The sequence below is a fragment of the Hylaeus volcanicus genome, chromosome 5, assembly GCF_026283585.1.
Source record: "Hylaeus volcanicus isolate JK05 chromosome 5, UHH_iyHylVolc1.0_haploid, whole genome shotgun sequence".
NCBI lineage: Eukaryota > Metazoa > Arthropoda > Insecta > Hymenoptera > Colletidae > Hylaeus > Hylaeus volcanicus.
In genome coordinates this window covers 2,365,058-2,384,332 of record NC_071980.1, presented here as the reverse complement: position 1 = coordinate 2,384,332, position 19,275 = coordinate 2,365,058, and the positions used below count along the sequence as shown (strand labels likewise).

General features: G+C 43.0%; 1 protein-coding gene across 14 annotated transcripts in view; it reads right to left on the bottom strand.

Moving 5' to 3' along the window:
- Positions 1–6: 6 nt before the first annotated feature.
- LOC128876416 (blood vessel epicardial substance-like) overlaps positions 7–19,275 on the bottom strand; it is a 58,706-nt gene continuing 39,437 nt past the window's right edge. For 11 of the 14 annotated variants that reach the window (XM_054122771.1, XM_054122763.1, XM_054122768.1 and 8 more), the window contains 5 exons: positions 16,066–16,407; positions 14,527–14,924; positions 13,091–13,512; positions 12,325–12,590; positions 7–8,243 (listed from right to left, as the gene is read on the bottom strand). In XM_054122771.1, coding sequence (XP_053978746.1) covers positions 8,220–8,243; positions 12,325–12,590; positions 13,091–13,512; positions 14,527–14,924; positions 16,066–16,395 — 1,440 coding nt within the window. In that variant the 5' untranslated portion in view covers positions 16,396–16,407 and the 3' untranslated portion in view covers positions 7–8,219. The remainder of the gene's footprint in view (positions 8,244–12,324; positions 12,591–13,090; positions 13,513–14,526; positions 14,925–16,065; positions 16,408–19,275) is intronic. The other 3 variants (XR_008457024.1, XR_008457022.1, XR_008457023.1) reach the window with 3 other exon arrangements.

Below are 19,275 nucleotides of genomic sequence, written 5' to 3'. Positions count from 1 at the left end.
CTCTCTCTCTCTCTCTCTCTCTCTCTCTCTCTCTCTCTCTCTCTCTCGCTTACACGCTCGTTTACATTTTTCCGATTCTCTCGATAACGCGAAATACAACGTCGGAAAAGACACTCTCGGGGTTTCCAGTCACTCTTTGGTACGCTGCGATTCGTCGGAAAATATGATTTGATTAAACGTGTGCGCCATGTCGCGTTGAATCGTTTCAGCGAGTGGAAATTTCAAGATCGCCCGTGGAAACGACTTTCGGTGGAAATTATTGTCCATTCCCCGGCGCGATGTTTGTTTGAAACATTATACGGTATTCGAAAGGGGAACGAAAGCGAACGAAAAGGTGTTAATGGAGGCTTTCGTTTCGTTTACTTTAAATTAGTTCCTCTTGTCAATGTTTAATTGAAGTCTCTTTGAAATGGATGCTCTCGAGATGCTCGATACAACTTCACGCTTGGATGTGGTTAAATAGAAAAAGAAAACGATGTTCGCGAGTTCGATTTCATTGTAATTTATTCTACGCAATCGAGATTATAATTGTCTATGTTTTCTACTCCTGTTTTTGTCACACTTCCTTTTCTAAATGGTTTCCCTTCGTTTGCGGAGCCGCGAGTGGTCGAAGATGAAACAAGAAGCGAGAAACACGAGATTTATGGAGTAAATACTTTTAACGTTCCTTCGCATTCTATCGCAGCACGATTCTATCGTCCTAGAAATAAACGACGACTTCGATAGGAAATTTCCTCGGTAACTGTTACTCGGCTCGTTTTTGCATAAAAGCCGTCGGCCACTTTTCATCGCGCATTCTGTAATCATTTCCATCGATTCACGTCAATCCCTTTAGGAATATTCATCGCGGACACGACAATAATTGAAAATCGATAAGCAAAGTCCACAAAGGACGAACTAAGACTCGACACTTGATACGTATTATCGGTGTCACCTTGTCGTCCTCAATTGACATTAAAACAACATTTATCTGTCGTCGCAGGACGAGAAAAACGTTGTTGACGAACGTTCGCTTCTGTTGACTCGAGACATTACAGGATACTTTTGCGTGGAACATGATTATATTACTCGACCCCTCGACTGTATCTTGTTTAACGTTCCTTCTCCCTCGAATTCAACGCGAAGAAGAATCGTGTGACGCCGCATGGTAACGAAATAAAAACATATTCCAAATTCCATAATCTCTGTAACAATAGAAACAGCCATTTTTAGCGTCTTTGTAAAGGGACAAATGACGAAAATAAAAGTTCAAGTGTCATCGCGCCGCGATTCAGTTACGAAAGCTTTTCCTTTAGCTTTCATTCCACTCGTAAAATTTGTGTTTTATTAAAAAATCCTTTAATTATAAATGAATCCAACGTTTGCTCATCGAATTATGGTAACGCGTTATTTTAATAATACGCGTAACGAGACAAAAAAGATGCACCAGGAAGAGAGTGAACATCAAGCGCTAATTACGTTCCGCGCGTTGTCCGGAAGCAGTATTATCGGTTAAACAATTAACGGGCTCGACACGCGTTCTATGAATCACCAGCTGCCACGCGAGCTCGTACCCTCGTTCGCATTATACGGGACATATTCCTCGATCGGCCTGCAGATGTCGAAAGTATCGAGCGAACGGCAAAAAAAAAATGTTTGGCAAACGCATTCGTCGTGGTCTCCATTCGTATGTAAATAACCCGGCCTAAAATGATGCCAGACATTCGCTGTTGGCTGGTTTCATGCCAATATCGACGCGATCGAAGAACGCGTAACGCGAGTTTGCTCTTTCCTCGTCAACCTGATCGTAATTGGGAGTCCAATTATAGTTAAGAATACTGAAATATTCGAATAGTTTGTGTGCACCGATCGAGCACCTAAACATTTCTTGAATAGTGCGATGTGTACTATAAATGAACCTCTGAAAGTTCATCTATTATTATTACTTGAATTTGTATATATCGTTTCATTGCTCTATTTTTCACTAAATGCTTAAGTATATCTATACGACATTTGACTTTTAGATTAGTCGAACAGTCACAGACCTATGCAATCGAAAACTGGTTCGTCCAAACAGCAATTATTTCGGATAAACATTGATACGAATTAATTGAAGAAAAATACGCTCACGGAGGTAGGCAGCCGAAGGTACTTCTGAATTGCTCAAATCGAATGAAACGATAACAAACCCTCCCTTTTATTAAATTTTTCGATGGGAATTTACGTCGAATTTAAGAAGGGAGATATGAAGTATGAAGCTAATATAAAGAGGGTTCGATTTATGACGCCAGCTTGCCACAAATTTTTTTATCGATTTCGAAATCAATACGACGGAACGAAGTTTTCTTAGGAGGTATCGACGCTTTGGCGTTGCGGCTGACTAGCACGGTCCGCTACTACTGATACCGTCGCTCACTGGCCGTCTTGGTTACTGTCGGTCAATATTAACTCTTTGACTGGCAATATCCGATGTGCCGAACGAATCAATCGCCTGATGCGAGCTATTTTATCTTGAAATCGAGAGACAAGTGTCTGTGAATTCTAACCGAAATAATATGAACAGTCGATCGTCAACACTATCATTTTGCAAGATGCGATCATTTTACGAATTCGAAAACTAGAGACTACTTTGCGAAACATTTTTAGTAAAAGTCTGATACTGGCTTACGTCTAACAGTGATTTTTATTATAAAATAGGAAACATTCTATCGATATCAATTTTTGGTCCTCTTCGAAATGCAATAAGCTATGATTAAGAGTGAAATAGTGAGAATTCAGAAAGAAATCAACATACCACAGTAGTGTATATTATATTAATTACATTATTAATTGTGAACTGGAGTAAGAAGTTAAAAAAAGATCATCTAATTTTCTACGCAAAGACTATGAAACGTATATTATTACCCTAGCAACAATGAATTTTCTTTGCGTTGTCCAAGTCATCGAGAACAAGTACTGGAAGCCCTATTTAACTTCAGTCTCCAGCGGTCTTAAGGACCTTTTCTCTTAGATTTTTCATACTGGTGGAGCTTAACAAAACACCACTATGATATGTGACCCGCAGTTGAAGAAGGACAGGAAAGGATGAGAGCTGAAATTAACGAAGGCACACGTGAACGGTACGATGACTTTTATTTTGAAAAACGTTTATTATAATCGAACCCAAACAGATAATAACGGTTTCGTCGATAAGAAAAATTACTGTTAAATGTAAGCCAATATCAGAGCGTTTATATCCACTACAACGATATCGATGGATTTGTGAAACACTACTCGTTATCCTGTAAATTATTTATAACCGTCGATCGTTCGCAAATACACGGAATTGCAGTCGCGTTAATTTTGATATGCTCGTTTGTCAGTTTCGTGTTATTTCGCTGGTTAAGTAGACACGCGTGCAATTCAGGATGCATTTTTAATAAACGAAGGATTATTCGTTGCTCTTCGAATCGTAATCAAAGTCTCCATTAATAGAAATTTGATTATACTTGTAAGTAGAACACAACGCGAGCGAAGAAATAAACATTGTCAATTCGCAAAATAATTCAGACCACAAAGGATGATATACACGTACAGAGATCTACTTAATGCAATATTCGAGTACATTGATGCATTCAGCAGAGATGGGCAAAATAGTATTCGAATAAAAAAAAACGTGGCACTATGTATTCGGAGCATGTACTCGACCAAACAGCTTTCATTTTTTCATTTAACGTGAAATATAATATTAATTCGGACCAAAAATTTGTATTCAACCCAAATGTTGCTGATCTTTTATTCGTCATCAGAAATATTCACCTACGAATTTCGCCCACCTCTGATGTTCAGCTAGCGACACGAGAAAGGTTTCAAAGCGTTCGACTGCGTTTATCACGATACGTAATACTGTCTCTTATGTACAACACTATAGATACTATTTTACAATTCTTTTACTATACATATATAAAAATATAAGCGCGTCAATATGTAAACGTGTCCACGGTCGAGTGAGAACAACATCGGCGAAAATTGGATTTCTTGAGATACTTCTACCACGTACGTATTGTCATAGAAACTATACAATTACGATTCTATGCTCTCGACAGTGACGTCAACCGATCTCGATCGATCGTGAAACTCGTTGGCTCCCTATGTGGTTAAATATCGAAGATACACGAAAGCGTAAGAGTGTCTGGAAAAGCGACTATAGTCGAAGGCTCTTTCACGCGGGAATCGTGATGCATCGTCTATCAGAGTTGGGCAAATTTTATTTCGAATAACGAATAAAATTCAGTGACTTCTCCTCGTATGACGAATCAAAATTAATCGACTGTTCAAAGCCACCACCAGGAGCGACTCTCAATTTTACACCGTATCACCTTATCTCTGTTTGAGAAAGAGAGATTACGCTTTTGAGCAAAGAGATTGGATACAGTGCAGCATGATAGCCAAACGATATGGTAAGGATAATCCTTCGGTAGCCTTAAAACAGGTTACAATTTTACTCGAACAAATAACAAATACGGAGGCTGTTTAACTTTCATTCGTTATTAGAACTTTGTGTCTACGCCAGAATTTTCGTTGTAAAAACTTCTCTAACGAGAACAGATAATTCGATTGGAAAAAAAAAGTTTACTCTTGTATCTCCTTTATATCTTCGCCTACGAGAAAACTACCGGATGAATAATAAGAAACAGAGGAGTGCACGTTAAAAATGTCTCACCTAGGTCACGAAGAAAAATTACTAGCTGTGTTTATCTCTCTACGCTCACAATTTCTACGGCAGTGGCCATCGACAACAACTGAAACGCGTGTCGCACGTTCTGTTCACGCCCTCGAGAAAAGAACATGGACCGCGTCGCAACATCGTTCTGGCAGGTACGAAATATATTTTCCGACGAACGTAGCGCCCATGGCATCGACGACTATAACGCGCTACAATTCTTGCCAAACGCAACACGACGCGTTTTACAACCAACGTTACGCCACGTAATCGTTGTTACATTACGCGTGCACCTGGCGCCCGAATTTCACCCCTCGGCATATGGCAACGCTCGTTCTCACCCCCTTCGTTCGCCGTTTAATTTCTCATTCGTCATGTATTTGTTCTTGTCCGTTTGTTACGGTCGTTTCAGATCGTTTGTGCGTCTTCTAGATCTTCTACAGCCTCGCTCTCACACGCGGGGATTATATAAACATAGAAACATACAAACACACATTGTTTTGTTTTTTTTTTCTTTTTTCGTTTTCGTCATCATCTCTTTTCGTCTTATTTTTATTTAATTTTTTTTGCTTTCTTTTGTTACCACTACGTGTTCTCTATTTATATCTCGCGACGCGACGTTTAATTAGTCTTACTTCTTACTTCGCCTTAATAATAACTTTTTGCTCTTTAAACCCTTTCGTAATCAACTACATATTTTTTTTTTTTTCGAAGCACTTTATTGCAGGTTTTATTCTTTTTAACAAAGCACTTATTGCGTTACGTCTGGAGATTACGCTCTCCCTCGCTCTCGTTCGTCGTACTCGTTCTCGCGTATTTTCGTTTATTTATTTACTTTTTATTAATTCAGTTATCTCTCTACTCGCGTTTTCCTCCCTCGCCTGTCTGTGTGCGGTTCCCTGTGTGTTTTCGCGCGACCTCGCGCCCTGTGTTTTGTTTTCGTTCGTCCCGGTGCGCGAATGCAACAATTCCCGGCTCGTCTTTAATTTTAAATTCTGCGTTGCGTTCGCGGCGTATCACATTTTTGTATTTTCTCGTTTTTAATTCATTTTTTTGTTTTGTTGCGTACATTTTGCTACGGGAGTCCCCGCGATCGATGCCTCCAATTCAGACGTCTTTCCGATGTAAATTAGGGTAACTGGTCCGATATAATTGGATGGTCGGAGAAAAATACAATTCCGTGGATTAATTAAAATAATAATTGAGTAAGGTGTCTCTGTTTTACCTTTTTAATCGTTGACTGGTTGGTTTGAAAAGCAAACGAATTTTAAAAAATATGGATACTGCATTGCGTTATAGTTTCCAATTTAAATAACCGCCTGTACGATTGATTTCTTTTTGCAGAATATTTAGAAATTGATTACTGGAATAATGTATTGCCTGATACGAGCAATAATTAAAAATAAATACTGTGAATCAACTGTCAGACGTCTGAATTTATCCAACACGCGGACCCCTGGTTATCATGTAGTCGTTAATTCGCATTGCGGTGTGTTTCCGTACGTGTATTTAATCAGCGTTTTCTCTGAAAGACTTAACAATTATATCCGTTATAATCACAGTCGATGTAATGGTGTACAAGGTGGCGACGCTCGTCGAAAGTATACGATTATAATCTACTCTCCCTCGATCGCTGATCGTCGAAGATGGGCAAACTTTTATTCGACCAATAGTGTATCCTTTGCTCGATATCATCGTATTTTCATTGAAATTTTGGTTCCGTTGAGAATTTCGCCCGTCTTTGTTGATCGTTCAACGTTCGACTGTTAACGAAAGATCACGATGCGCCGTCTCGGGTGTTTCCTTACGATCAAACACGTTTAACGCGATTCGTAGTCTCCCAACCGGAAGTTCAGCTCGCGCGAACGCACAACGCAAGTGGCGGAAAGAGGAGGAAGTTCGTCGACAACGCGAGCCCTCGTAGAAACGAAACGGAAAAAGAACGATTCGATTACGGAAGAGCGTCTCGTCGGCTCTCCGAGCGAATAAAAATGCGCTCAATTTTCTTTTTACACGGTGGATATCATTCCGCATAACATCGCGCAAACAGAAGACGTATCGCTTATGGCGGGAAACGGGCGAAATATTAATCGAAGAGATGACGAATGAAACCAACTTTGCGAGGAAAAAAATTCATGGAAACCAGTTCCCTTTTTCTTTTGGACCGCGTTAAATTGAAACCGTATGATGCATGGACCGTGTAAACAGAGAATTGAGTATAAAATAAATTTTGTTGGCTGTTTCAGTTTATTCCAACATTTCATTTTAAACGTTATTTCGACCCTAGGATTTGAGCCACACTCGGTGCATTAATTCGGTAAAATCTGAAACTAACACGAATCCGAGAATTCAAAACGTTCTACGTTGTACACGCTTGTGTAATAAGTCCGTTCGCGCTTTATCATGGGAATATAAAGTACTGCCAATTTTACATTGAACTTACCTTGTAACTGATACATACTCCATTCTGTTCTATGACCTTCTGTTAACATAAACATTCCTCGAAAGTCCATCTTTGTTATTAAAAAATTCAGGCGTACAATTGAAATTTGATGTTGGCAAATGGTGTATCCTCCTGCTCAGACCAGTGAATCTTTTCAGACTCACTTCCCATCGTCAGTAATCAGGCTGCTTTAAAAGAACAAATTGAAATACAAACACTCCATTCATTCGACCCATCCTCGACTCGATATGTTAATCCATTGCCAGCCGATGCAAGCAACAATCTCGAAATGATGTTTCTCGAAACGGACTTGTCACACAAACTAATAAAAAAACAACCATTTTGCCCGAGTCCCGACTCCTCCCGCGAACCTTTCGTAGCCAGGCTCGGTGGATTCGATATTCCGACAATCGAGCGTGTAATTCGAGTAGCGAGGCGTCTCCCTGCTCTCGTTTCAGTTTCGCCACGCGAGACACGGGGGGCGAGTTTGCTCGTTCCTCGACGTTCATCCCTCTCCCTTCGAGGAGGAACAAGAACAAGACACTCGTTTTTGGGGGACACTCGTTCACTCGATTCGGGGACTCACCGTGCACTTTTTCCATTCACTTGGATCGATCGCGAACGCGCGACGCTGTTAGATAACCGTGCACGTGTTTGCGTGTACGTATGTGTGTTTGTGTGTGTATGCGTGTAGTGTCAATAAGAACGTGTAAGGCGTAGCACTTGCGGGATATGAACGTGTATCTGGGCGTCGCGCGTCTCGACTAGGCTCGATTCGGAACCGGTGGTTCCTTCTCCCGATCGTGTCGAGCCAAACCGGAAGTCCGCAGAGCACTGTCACTCGGTGTTTACGTGTCCTTTTCGTCCGCGTCTCTCGGATTGTCGCGCAACACCGCGCGGGCACGTAGGGCTCTGTCAGCTGATAGGCCGTGCGATTAGGCCACGCAGCCGTGGCGACAAGCGGCGACCGACGCCTCAGAGGGTGAACCCTTGAAGATGGTTCGGTTTAACGAGATCTCGACGGGGCTAGGCGGAACGCTGCGGCGATAGAGACAGAAGAGGCACGCTGGCAGGGCCCTCCCCGTCGAGCGACCGTCATACGGGCGTCTCGAACGTCACCTGAAACAGTTAAAAAAAAAAAAAAAATTGAATTTGAAATATTGTCTTCTTTCACAAGAGAACCATATTTTAGAATGCAAATTTTTCAAGAGAATGTCCCCGAATCAAAAATAACACATTAAATCATCAAGTACTCGAGGGTAGATCCCCCCCCCACATGTCCAAACTTAACTACTTTATTATAAGTTTGCGTATTACCATGTCTTCTACTACATTAAATCCTACTATAGCTACTCGAAAGCATTTCCGAAGATCGAGGAAAGTTTCAATTCGTCGAGTACGAAGATTCAAACACATTTGGTATTAATCCAAATGCTAATTCAAACACTGTAACTCGGCGCTTCCAGATGATTGTCCGACCCTTCCCTCGATCTTTGGTTACGCTGCAGCGTACATAGGTATACTTCAGGCTGCGTTATGCAAATCTGATTGTAGAAGTCGTTAATATACAGACCTGTCGCGAGGTGAAACGCTTGGCTGAGACCCGTTACAGCGGAATACGCTTTAATGCTGTTTGATGATTCTGTGAACGCGGCGCATTTGTATTTTCAATTGTGCTTGATAAGCTCATAATTTCCACGCCGTTCGCTTGTCGTTATAGTAATACCTTTATAAATGCACCCTTACTGTAACTGTAATTTAAAGTGTCACATTCTGTATACGTTTCATTTATCGTTCTGAATTTTTGATCGATTCATCAAGCACATCTTCGAATGGACGATTCTATCGACTATAAGGTGTAGGCTATTCGAATTCCAAAATCTAAGCTTTTCGTATGTTGCACTGGGTATGGCGACTCTGTTGGTTGCTGAAAAAATTATTCCTCGCTGCGCTGACGTCGGCTGTCGGTTGAAGTGTCGTACGAAAAGGTCAAAGCTAAAAGCCAAAGGAGCCAGGTAGAATATTATCGCGATTGTTCCAGAATAGCTGGGGAAATTTGTCATTTGCAGGCGACAGGTTTCGTCGTCAACAATGATAAGTGTGGCGCAATAGGTGAAAACGGTTGCCCTGTTGGGGAATGGTCCGATTTCGTCATCAGTGGAAGACTATAGCACAAAAAACGTGTTCATGCTCTTTGGCTCCTATTTTCTCTCACTGTTACAAACATATATTCATGTTAAATGAAACTCGATTGTGAACCATTCTCTTTCTGACGAACTCGAACTCAAGTATTTGTTCTTCTATGTTAGAAACTTGTCCCGAGTTATTTCTCGCGAATTTGACGCAATTTTTTATCGCGCGCACGGGTGTGCTTAATATGCCTCGCAAAGTTAATAACACGTGTGCACACGTGGCTGTGAAATATCCAAGCGTTACATGCGATCACGTCGTTCTTAACATTCGCCCTAACACGCGGTCCTTTGTCTTATCAATTGCCTCCATCGGTCACGTTTTCAGAACAAATTTGCTCGCGTATCAGTCCCACGCGTCCACGGCGTATAATCACCTATAACTTCTCGTCATTTCGCGTCGGAATTCTTATAGTTGACATATCATCGGCAAGACTTCTCACGAATGCATGTCCATCGACGCCATTGTTAAGCTCATCTCTAATCTCGCGTTTTCCCGTTTCGCAATGAACGTGCGAACGCCTCGTTACGAACACTTATCAAACAGCAGGAGCGATTAAGCGTGTCCTTGCACTCGCTCGAAGTTTATCGAATTTTCTTGCCGAGTGTTGAACAGGTATTTCTGTAAGTTTCTCGCTCTGCGTGCAGCAGATTCGTCATGCGATTTTCTTGCACGCCGTTTACTTCCACCCGTCTCGGATTTATAATATAATACTCGCGACTACGTCTAAGGATTCTATTTACGGTACACCAGAAGGTACGAGTAGCGCAGGTTCAACGCAATTATGCGAGCATTATTTCGCACGATTAAAACTTTTCCCTGTTCCGCTTTGTATCGCGCAAATGGAAGATGATGATTTAACGGTGACTAGAAATTGCACTCGTTAGAACGGAGGAATTACGCCAGCCGTAAGTAGAATGTATCCAGTATTAAAACCAATGCGTTCGCGTATGCACACGGCGAGCTGAATATTCGCAATGACGTGCAAAAAATGTGGTCGCACCTCTATCCGCGCTGCGTTCGAATTTAAAATATGTCTACTCGATTTTACACGCGTGTTTTCAATATTCCAAACACATCTCGCGCTCGCGAATATGCGCATACAGATATAAATTTCAGTGGCAATATTTTGCAACCGCGACCGCGCTTTTCAGGCAATGAATTACCTGACGTGTCGTAAATTCGATAGTCGCTTCGAACGCATTTTAAAACGTTTATTACACTTTCGTGAGTAGATTTAGATTACAGCATCTAAACCAGACACTCTGTTTCGATTTGGGAGAGAAGTGGAAGAAAAATAATTCGTCCAAAGAAAAAGTATCCGCGGTAAATGGCGGATTAGCGAGATTCCCTTTAGACAAAGGAAGAAAGAAAACGTGCCTAACCTCGCGGCGTTTGTGTCTCGGCGGAAGCCAGTTTCCCGGACACTCGTGTCTTGGAGTGTCTGTTTCCACCCTTTTCGTGACAGCTGCTTCATCCACGAGTGGACAACAGTTGGATGCCTGCTCATTTCGTCGCTCTCCTTTTTGCGTGCGGGGTAAGAGTAAAGTCACCCGGCGGCGTTGGTCGAGCGAACGGACTTTAATTCGATATCGGCTCGCATCCCTAGCTCGAGCACGCGTCGTAATTGAGCTTTTCTACAGCGAAACGGTTCGTCGAGCTTTTTTTGCGGCTTACTCTTGACTTGGGGAATCCCAGAACGAAGAAACAGGCGAAACCAGGGCTTCTACTGGGGGACACTTAATCATCCGCGAACAATGGGGAAGAAACGACGCGACGGAAAGTCGCAGCGGCTCGGGGAGCAATCTGTTCGAGCCCGGAAAACGGAGATAAACAAAAGCCAAAGATGCACGTGATGCACGAGCTATTGAACAACGGTGCCGTTAGCGTTCTTACGATATCAGTCGCCCGTTCAACGGAGTTGGACAGTTTTTGTTTCGCGACGAACTAATGCCTCCGTTGAGAGGTCGGAATGGAGCAACGAATATTTCTTCCCGAAAGAAAATTATTTATGAATACGGATCGTTCCCCCGGTAAGAAGTGGAAAGGTGTTTCGTTCCAGGACCCTGGTGGACTCTGATAAGAATGACCCCTTTAATCTATTGCCTCGGAAGCGATTTATAGTCGAAAAATAAGAGTTAGAAGACTTTTGGGGTCGCGACCGACCTCGTTTCTAAATTATTTTCAAGCTCGTAATCGAACTCGGGGTGTTTATGCGTGTGTGCTCTTCGCGGGCGAGAGTATATTTTATATGCAAATAGTCGAATCAGTCCGTATAGGTAGGATGCATGTAAATATGCAAATTAATGTAGTTGCATGCGCAGAGCATGTGCATATATGCGGAATATGTGTGTAATGGACACCGTCGTGTTGTTATTATTGTACATAGTGATTGTCATCGTTATTGTGAACGTCATCAGACATGCGTTATGCGTTTGTACACATTAAGCTTCGTCCTCGTCGTCACCAACGTATCGTGTAGTGACGTCGTGTATATTCTGCTTATGTAGTACATTGAACCTAATAAAATAGTCTTTCCTATCTGCAGATTCAACATTGTTCCTGGAATGCTCGCAACTAGACCGTGAATGTTCATTTAGATCCATATTTCTACAGTGAAATTTTAATGAGAGTATCTGCTATTTTTTTAAACAGTGTAAGGTGTACTTAATCGTTAATATTCTATACATTTTTTAGTACATTGTACATAGGCAACCTGAATAAAATTCAATTAATTGCGCAAAGTTAATTTCAAAGTACACGTAAAACGTCACAGTTCAGTCCAAGTCAAGCCTGCGCTAGAATTTATTCCCCGAATCTCCGAAACCTCCCCAATTCCGCGAAGTTCAACCCAGACGTTCCGCAATTTCAGAAAATGAAAAATCCCCAGGTAAACACAATCGCCTCGAAGGCGATTCTACTTATCCCGTGTCCCATTGGTCCCCCGAGATCCTCGCAAGGTATTCCACTTAGGAGAAAGCCCCGATATCGGTGTAACGGGCGTACTCACCTCTCTCGTCCCCTTTTTCGAGCGTTTCCTCTCGAGCTTCGGCGTCTGAGGTAGCAGGGTGTAATCGCCGCTGGTGCCGCCGCTGCGTTGCCTCGTCAACGACTGGTGCGACAGAACGGGCGCCCTTGGCGGTGGCGAGAACTGAACACCCTGCGGCAGTAACGAATACCCGAGGTTCTGGCCAGGGGTGAACGGCGAAGTCGGTGGGAAGTGATTCGCCACCACGGGCGCCCAGTACTGGTGCGAGTACCGAGAGGGTGAACTCCCTGTGGAGCAGTCAATTTCAACTCTCGTCAGCTCCACGTATCGTGCATGCAATCCGCGTAATTGCTATTCGATGCCGATCGATCGCGTCTCCCGTAACGACGTTAGATCTACCCTTCGTTTGCGCGAGACTACTAGGGATGAGTGGACTTTTAGATGAGAATTCTACGACGACGACTTTAGAAGGTAGAAGTTGAGGGAGATCGTAATACGGCGTAGGTTAGGTCTGGTAGATCCTCGGGGTGTAGTCGGGGGTCGTTGAGGTGAAATGGTTTGACGTTTAGGTTATATTGTAGATAGCTTGTTCAGGGGGTCAAATGACGGTCTGATGAGCTCTGAGAAAGCTAGCTGGAATGATGAGGAAACGTTGGAGTATTTTAAAATGCCGTAGATAAAATAACCTGGTGGTTTGGAGGGTTTCATGGTGGATACTAACCGAGAAAGGTACAAGTGAGATGGGAATAGGAATTCTAGATAAGTAAGTTTATTGGAGTGTACTTACTGTCGCTGCGCGGATTGCTGTGCCTCCTCTGTGCCTTCCACGTGGTCGAGCGTACTCTTCCGGCAGTTTCAGTGTTAACAGCGTCGACGCTAAGACTTCTCGCGACGCCTCTGTAAGGATTCGACGAGGTTGTCTCACTGGCCGCGGCGACACCAGCGAGCTGCTCGTTAAGGGCGTACAACTTGGACGTAATGTCCTTACCGATGAGGGTGTTGAGGACGACCTTAAGTAGCGGCCTATGCCTGAGTACCCTGAGCAACTTCAGCCTCGTCCAACAGATGTACGTGCTGGACTCCTCGGCTCTGATCGTCACTTGGAAGACGTCGTCGATGTTCTCGTGCATGGCCTCCCACTCGGGCGAGTCGACGAATTGATAAGCTTTGATGTGGTGCAAATACGTCCCGTCGCAAGTCACCTTCAGCCTGAGCCATGAATAACCATTATACCATAACCATTCTTTCAATTTTCCAAGCTCCGAAAATCTTTCGAATTTAAGGGCCTCTATTATTTATTATTCAGAGGTTTCAGAAATTCAAGTACAATTTTCATTTAGAATAGGTTGTAAATATTAAATTTAACGCGGTCCGTTCAAGCCCCTCCTGTTCAGGGATGTTACTACTGTGAATTAGAACAGTTTTGAAATATTAACGTAAACAAAATCTCCGAGGTGCGAACGGTGTACGTCAGCCGCGAAAAACGATTCTTTAAACTCCGGAAGCTTTGACCTGACAGCGCTTTTCAATCTGGCACCCGAAGCCAGTGTTTTGTATGGGAAATGTAAACAGAACGCGCGCGATGCTCGCGGAGACGTGAATTTCTCGCGAACTGGAAAGTGTTTTTACAGGAAAGTTCAAACTCGCGCATGACGGCAGATAACTTCGCGTAATTTTGTTGATCCTCGATCATTCCGAACCGATTCGTCATTGTTTTGCTTCAATTTTGAATCATTGTATTTAGCATTAATGGCTGTAACTGTATTGAAGTCAATTTTAATAAAGAACACTAGATGGTAATTCAATTCAAACTATACTCGTACTGTTATTTCAACTCCTATCCTACAATTCTGCACGCTACTTCGTATCGAATCATCTATTCGCCTAAAGAATTTTCCAAAAGAGACTTCGCGATTATGTTTGCTAATAGAACCAAAGTGGCTACATTATTCGTTTGAATTTTATATTCAAACACGCGATCACAATTGAAGTCTCGTTTGGAAAATTCGTTACTACCCAACTACTTATCGCTATACAAAAACACAAAGACAAAGAACTACTCCGCTAGACGTCGAAGTAAGCAGGGTACGATATACAATAAAGCTAACTTCCCGTGCATGTCGAAGCGACTACCCGGTTTCGCGAAGTATATACCGCCGACCGTTTCCCCAAATCGATTCCACGACTATTTCGAAACTCGAATCGCGCCGGTTTGACACTCACCTGCCACGCAAGAGTATCGACAGCCGTTCGTCGGCGGGTGTGACGCCTTCGGTGGCGTAGGTCTGACCAGAATCCAGCTTGAGTATCCTCGCCTCCTTAGCCAGCTCCTGGAAGTGCTTCTTGCTGACCTTGTACGGTTTGAAGAGTTTCAGATAGAGCTCGGCGAGCTCCGGGCTGAGCGCAGGCGGCAGAAATCGACAGGCTAGTATGAGGGAGTGAATACCGTTCAGAAGGCCGAGGGCCAGGCACCATAGCATGGCATCCAGTGCGCATATGGTGATCCCGGCCCAGAGGGCGGCCAGCATGAAGCCAGCCGTCAGAAATGTGCGAAGAGCCAAAACTGAGGCCTTGAAGGACCGCGGCACCAAGAACGCCGCCGCGAAGAACAGATTCGCCGCCTGGGGCAAAAAGGTAAACCCAAAGGTCGCCTCGTGAGAGACAAGAATCCTAATAGTGTAGTTTTCAGGGAAAACTGGTCTTTCTTCGTGTGCACAAATAAGGGCATTCAGATTTAAGTATGAGTATTTCGTGCCCCTCGATTGTGGACGCCAGGTCTGAAAGGGTTAATATTGATTTGTGTGCACGGCAAGCATTCAAATTTATTCTAAGGAAAGTTCCGTCGGAATGAAAATTTTTCTCAGAGGAAAGATGCGACTTGCACCGATATGACTGTCTCCGTTTCATATGCACTTGCACAGAATGAAATATTAATATCGTCGCGTTATTACACGTGCGAGCTATTCCCTACGAGAGTAGTAGAAAAATTGTAGAAAAATATGAAGAGTCAAGAGACTGAAAATACTAAAATTAAACTACGTTTTCAATGTATTTTCTAGAACTCGTAGCACACTTTTTCCATCAACATGGAAAAAGATAAATGTCGAGCGGTCGGTGCAGTATTACGCGAGTTTCTCGTTATCAGGGACAGATACGAGCGGTTTTATCCTTCCGTGCCCTACTCGTTTCACGATTTTCATTAGTTACCCAATACTCCGTATGCAAGAATGGCTTTCGAAAGTAAATCCATCGCTGAAAAGGACGACTGTTCCGCCGGCTCGACGAAGCATTGTTCCCTGCGTTCGATGTTCTAACCGAATTCAACGAAATTTTTAAAACGCCGAACGAAAGCCTTTGAGCTCTAGAGGCTTTCGCGAAGCTCTTTGACAACGCTAAAAAGTGAACAGGATTGTTATTAATTAACAGCACTATACCCGTCCGTCCGCTCGAGAGTCGACGTTTAATCATTTACGGATCAGAGATTTTTAGTTGCGCCATTTCACGCGACATTTCCTCAACGGTCGCACTTTCGACGATATAAACGATTTCGGTATGACTATCGACAAAAATTGTAAATCAAATATAATTCGCTAGGATAAACAAGGTTGCATTCTATCGATTACTAATATCGTACCTAGAAACACCTAACGACTATCATAGAAATTCTAGTCCAACTCTTTTCTCTTTATCTTACTCTAGCTACTCTCACAGACCTACTCAACAACCGCGTCTCTACGTATAAAAATATCGCCAGGTGCTCACCTGGAAGAGTTTGTGCTGGGCTGCTTCCCATTCGTCGCAGTAGCCTCCTCCCGATGACAGCACAGTGGTATTTAACCTTTCGGTTACGTTACTGGCCTCGGTGCTATTCCAGACGTCCACCCAGAATTCCGTGTAATTCAAGTCCTCCAACGAGTAGCCACCCAGGCTAGACAGGCCGCTGTAATTGAAGGTGTAGCCCTCGGTGGAGTAGGCTGTCGATGTCGGGCTGGTGAACGGGGTCGTCGTCGTGGACGACAAAAGGCTGCTCGCAGGCGAGGGAGCATCAGTCGTGTTCGCCATTTTTCGTCGCGAGCGCGTGGTACGGGCCATCACCTTCTTCCACTGGGAACAAACAAGTTGGGAGCATCGTGAGTACCTCGAGGAAACTTTTACAGGCTTTTCGAATCGGGGCCCGGAAGGGAAGGACCTTAAGCTGGTTAGGGCAACTCTCCTGATTCTCTTACGAGGGAACGTCGTTAACTGTTGAGCGCCAGTCTGGAGGAAGCTTTGCGCAAATGGTGATTGGGTCAAGCTAAGAACTATTTGGTATTTTTTATTACTGGTAGTTTTTTTTTCTATTAAAGCTTTCAAACCTGAAGAGAGAGATTTAGGGAACGTTGATGCACGTTACTTTGGATCCCGAGTGCTATGATTTTACTGTTGGGACATCCTTAAGTGTTTGAGATTGTTCTTGTACTTTAGCTCTTCAAAGAAGAAATCGTGTTATTTATATTTCTTGTTACATATCTTGTTAATTTACACATGTGAAGTGGTACCTACTCCATCCGTATCGAACGCAACTGTGAGACCAAGCAAACTCAGGCCAAAGTGGAGAAGAATCGAACGGTGGGTTAATCAGACGGAATGGTAGGAGTTATCCTCCAGTGGCCTTGGGAGACCAATTGATTCTGTCTCGACTGTTGTGAACTCATCAGTGAAGTATCCAGCCTGGCTGAAATGCAGGCTTTTCGGTGGTTAGTCAAGGGATCCGTATATTGGATCGATCTCTCGGCGAGAACTTGGTAGAATAGGATTAAATGGTAAAGGCGTTGCTTTGGATCCATTACTCTGAATGCAAATAACGTTTACTCTGTGGGAAATTGCGAATTATGTGAGCTCTAGAGTCGAATCAGTTTCATCGGGTAACTTTATTTTCGCTCTCCTCGAACGTACGAAATTAAGTTCAATTTCTTCCTTCGTAATGGTTGTTAAGATTCCACACCGATTGCGCGAAATTTATGGGATACGAAGTCGTAATACGCGATATCCTCGTATTTTTTACACACGTGGTCACACTCGGTATAATTTTCTACAAATTGCTTCGAGTAATGGACCAACCGTTATCGTAATTATTCGAAACAGATCAGAGATAAAAGCATAAAACCCGGTGTATGAGTTCTTAGTCACGAAAGGTTATTAATAGACCTTTTCTAAGTGGGTCATACAATATCTTGTTCAAGATTTGGTTTCGAACGGAGAAGATAATCTTTCTCGAGGAAAGAAACGGAAGCAATGTTTCATTTTCTGTTATATCTGTTAGTCTATTTACACTAATGATTTACGGATGGTCAACGATAGTCACGCAGGAAGACGCCGTAGGTGATTTTATTTTCTACCCAGGATTGAGTCGCGAAACGATCGACCACGCCGATCGCATGAAAGATGCAACCGGTGCAATTCATCCGAGGCGTATCAATATTTAGGTCGGGGTCCCTGCACGCGTTCATATTTTCCATGCGACGCGAATGGAGATTTAATGCAATTTGTCTGACGTTTCAACGCGTTTCACAGCTTCCCCAACTTTGTTTCTCTCTCATTTTCCCGACACCACCGCTGGGAAACTATTCGTCAAGGCGTGGAGGAACTGACCCTCCAGAAAACAGGTCGATCTTTGCGGATTTTTACCGTGGAAACTTTAGATTTGTTGTGTGTACAAATTGAAAAATAAATACATTTTTACGTAGACTTAATCGCTCGTCTCAGGAACTATTAGAAAAATATCGAGGTTCTTTGGGAATGTAATTTGAGAAGTTTCCAGAGCACCACGAGCAAGTACACGCAGATTGAGATTTAATATATGACTTGGCCGGAAGAATACGACGACCATTGTACCGAGCAGACTCGCTGTGGCGACGGAGGAGTTCACGCATTTCCATTTCAATCTGGCGAAGTGACTGGCCGAAAAATAAGGCGGATAACTTATCCCGAAATGTTATGAATAGCATATTGGAAGTTTCGTGGTGAACCGCGGCAGTGGTAAATAACAGATGATGGCGGTTCGATTCAGCCCACCGAAGAATTACTTTTTATTATCGTGAAATATGCGCGACATCTTGATATATTGCAGAGGGTGGCGACAAACAGGTGACGGTGAAGATACGAACGTGAAATATCAAACAAACATGTTCGATTCAAACATGTTTGAATTCAAACATTTTGAAGTTACGATAACGATAAATGTAACTTTATTCGCTATGTTCCCATTTCAGTTTCGAAGTAAAAATTTAGGGGGAAGTAATGCCGTTACAATTTAGCAGAATTGGACTGTTCTTGGTCCAAGAATTTCAACTGCGAGTGCCAAGATCCTGAACATCTGTTGAAACATTTTGCGATTGGTATTTTCGCCCAGCAATTAACAGGCAGTCAAGATCAAGATTAATACCACATAGTTTGTAACAGTCTCGAGTAGCAACCTATCGTCTTTTATTGTTTTCATTTAATTACATGGCCGAAACTATGTGAAATTATATGCTGGAAGCTCGTGTGTTTAATTTGAAAACGGTACGAGACATTTAACGAAACGTTGAGATACGAAACAAAGTGTTCGAATGAAATCTCGACGTAGTTCAACCCTAAATATAATAACTATTTCTTTCATGTCTAGATGAAATAGGAATCTAGCAAAGAAACTTCGAAATCGATATGATCGCCAGTCTCCGAATAAATCCAGTTTCACGATTTCTTATTTACTCGAAACGGTCGATTTTCGTGATCCCCGCGAATAAGGAAACACGTGAAATTACATATCCTGATAGAGCAACCGCCGTATTGGAAAATTCTGCTACGAATCGGTTTCGTGCTGAAAAAGATTTGATCGACGGACAGCCGCAGCTTCCGTCGCGGGTCATGGGTCTTACAACAATTGATCCAGCTTGGGAATGATCCAGCCGCGCGTTCCACGTCTCGAACGCAACGGCGAACCTGTCAATT